The 2,315-nt window shown below is 33.5% G+C and overlaps 2 protein-coding genes across 2 annotated transcripts in view; both read right to left on the bottom strand.

Annotated features, from left to right (window-relative positions):
* Positions 1-128, bottom strand: part of LOC118738133 (3-oxoacyl-[acyl-carrier-protein] synthase, mitochondrial-like) — a 613-nt gene extending 485 nt beyond the window's left edge. Inside the window, exon 1 of the mRNA XM_036469055.1 lies at positions 116-128. Within this exon, the coding sequence (XP_036324948.1) occupies positions 116-128 (13 nt within the window). The remainder of the gene's footprint in view (positions 1-115) is intronic.
* A 1,856-nt stretch (positions 129-1,984) lies between these two features.
* LOC118737169 (3-oxoacyl-[acyl-carrier-protein] synthase, mitochondrial-like) overlaps positions 1,985-2,315 on the bottom strand; it is a 1,665-nt gene continuing 1,334 nt past the window's right edge. The window contains exon 2 of the mRNA XM_036467510.1: positions 1,985-2,293. Coding sequence (XP_036323403.1) covers positions 2,043-2,293 — 251 coding nt within the window. The 3' untranslated portion in view covers positions 1,985-2,042. The remainder of the gene's footprint in view (positions 2,294-2,315) is intronic.

Genomic DNA, 2,315 nt, shown 5'->3' with positions numbered 1-2,315 from the left:
TAAACAACCTCTGGACCTGTCAGCTTATAGACAGGCAGGGATTCACAGGGAGTCGGTCTCAAGTTATGTAGACTCTCGTCCTGTGAATGCCGTTCTAGGCACACAACCGCCTAACGTGGAAGGGACATAATTTTGTCTGCCTCGGGAGACGCGCACCACAATAGCCCAACTGCGCTCTGGCTATTGCAGCAGGCTAAACTCATACCTGAGGAGAATTAATGAGGATGCGCCCAACCAATGTCCGTCATGTGGAGAGTCGCCACATGACTCTCGGCACCTCTTCACAAGCCCCGAGAATCCCACCCAGCTAACGCCCCTGCCCTTATGGACAGACCCTGTCGAAGTTGCGCACTTCCCGGCCCCCCCCCCTTAGCGGAGATAATTTAAGGAAACTGCTAGCTCGTCTAAAAACTGTAATTTACCGTTAAAACTGTGAATATGGCAACATCGATGAGCATTGAAGTCGGTTGTATTTTTTGCTTAAATATTATTTGATTTCATTCAATTCATTTTAAAACAATATACATAACTAGCCGCCGTCGTAATGCGTCAATAGTTATCGAAATCGAAAACGCTGATGCCAATTTTTTAATGATTGTATGATTTAACTTTTGTTACTGATACGCAAAGTTGCCACATATCCTCCCTGTGTTCCGTAATGTATCAAGCCAAAGCATTAGAATATTTTTTTTAAATTGCAATTGAAGGAAATCGCCAATATGCAGAACCACGGTTAAATGCCGAATTGTAACTTAGTCACGCAAATCCATCAATTATAGTTTAAAAATAAGAGACTGATGCTTTCACTTGATGCATTTCTCAACAAAACCCCTTTTATGTTTTCTTACTAATATAAAACTTTGTACAAATGGAAATTGCTTCAAGAAAGGGTTAAATGTTTTACTTTTATAAATTCTAATTATTATTATATACAGATTTTAATTCCTAAGTACATTTGTATATACATATATACGTATTTAAAACACATTTAAATTTTTGGTCAATATTTTTAACAATTTTCTAAGCATATTATGTACTTGTATATAAATGTACATTTGTAGATTGTTTTTAGTTACTCATAACCAGAGTTGCGAAAAATGCATTAAATTTTTTAATGCATAGCATTTTAATGTAAATTGAAAAAATTAATGCATTAATTTTTGATATTTAATGTAAAGGAAAATTTCAATGCATTAATTCCAAAGAAATAATGCTACTGATTTTTTTTTTTGTATTAACATTAAAATTTTTAAATGAATGCTAATGCAATAATTTATTGCATTAAAATTATAACAAGCATTAAAAACCCATTAACTAATTTTATTTTGAAGTAGAATTTTAAGTGCAAAAAAGATAGTGACGGACGTTAAGGCTGGTTTTCACTATGTCAAGTTCAATGGCATTTGTCGTTAAATAGGTAAAAACACATTGTCAAATGGAACTAAAAAATGCTTTATTGATTGCTTTAGATCAGAGTAGGTCCTCAGTCGTGTACATGCGCTGCCAAATTGGCTATCTGTCCGTATGTAATAGGTATGCATCAACAATCAACATTAAAATCTACAAAAGCACTCTGAGTTGCATGCACATTGGCTTTTATTTTCATAAAACATCTAACAATGTTTAGAAGAATGTTTCTACAAATACCCATAATATAATGAAGCTGAAAAAACTATTAGTAATTATTCCAAGTCCTTCCAAAAGAGGTTATTTATATTTCACTAGAAAAAAAATTTAATGGTTTTTAATAATGCAAACGAGCAAAAGTATTGAACATCTTAGTGCATTAAATTTTTTTCATTTGCATTAGCTTGGATAATTTAATGAAAAAAAATCATTAGCATTACATTTTTCAGAATTAATGCATTGGCATTTTCATTTGCATTACATTTCAAAAATGAATGCATTAATTTTTTACATTAACATTATTGCTTTAAATACCTTTAATACATTAAAAAATTAATGCATTTTTCTCCCAATCTGCTCATAACTAAATATATGTATTACATAAAAGAAAAAATTCAACAATCTACCAACCGAGTTTAATCTCGATAATCAGCTATGCAAATTGAAGCGTTTGTGCCACCAAATCCAAACGAATTTTTCAATGCAATCCTTCGCGCTTTCGTATCTTGATGCCACTTCTCTGATTTGCTCTGTACTATTGGCACACTAATGCTCTCATCCAAGTGTTCAATATTAATAGATGGCGGAAGTTGGTTTTCTGCACATGCTTGAACAACGAAAACTGCTTCTAAATTGCCCGATGAGCCCAGCAAATGTCCGTGGGCACCTTTTGTGGACGACACTCGCAC

This window comes from Rhagoletis pomonella, unplaced genomic scaffold (assembly GCF_013731165.1).
Source record: "Rhagoletis pomonella isolate Grant_MI unplaced genomic scaffold, Rhpom_1.0 Rhpom_scaffold_00004, whole genome shotgun sequence".
Taxonomy (NCBI): domain Eukaryota; kingdom Metazoa; phylum Arthropoda; class Insecta; order Diptera; family Tephritidae; genus Rhagoletis; species Rhagoletis pomonella.
This window is presented reverse-complemented; position numbering and strand designations above follow the sequence as displayed.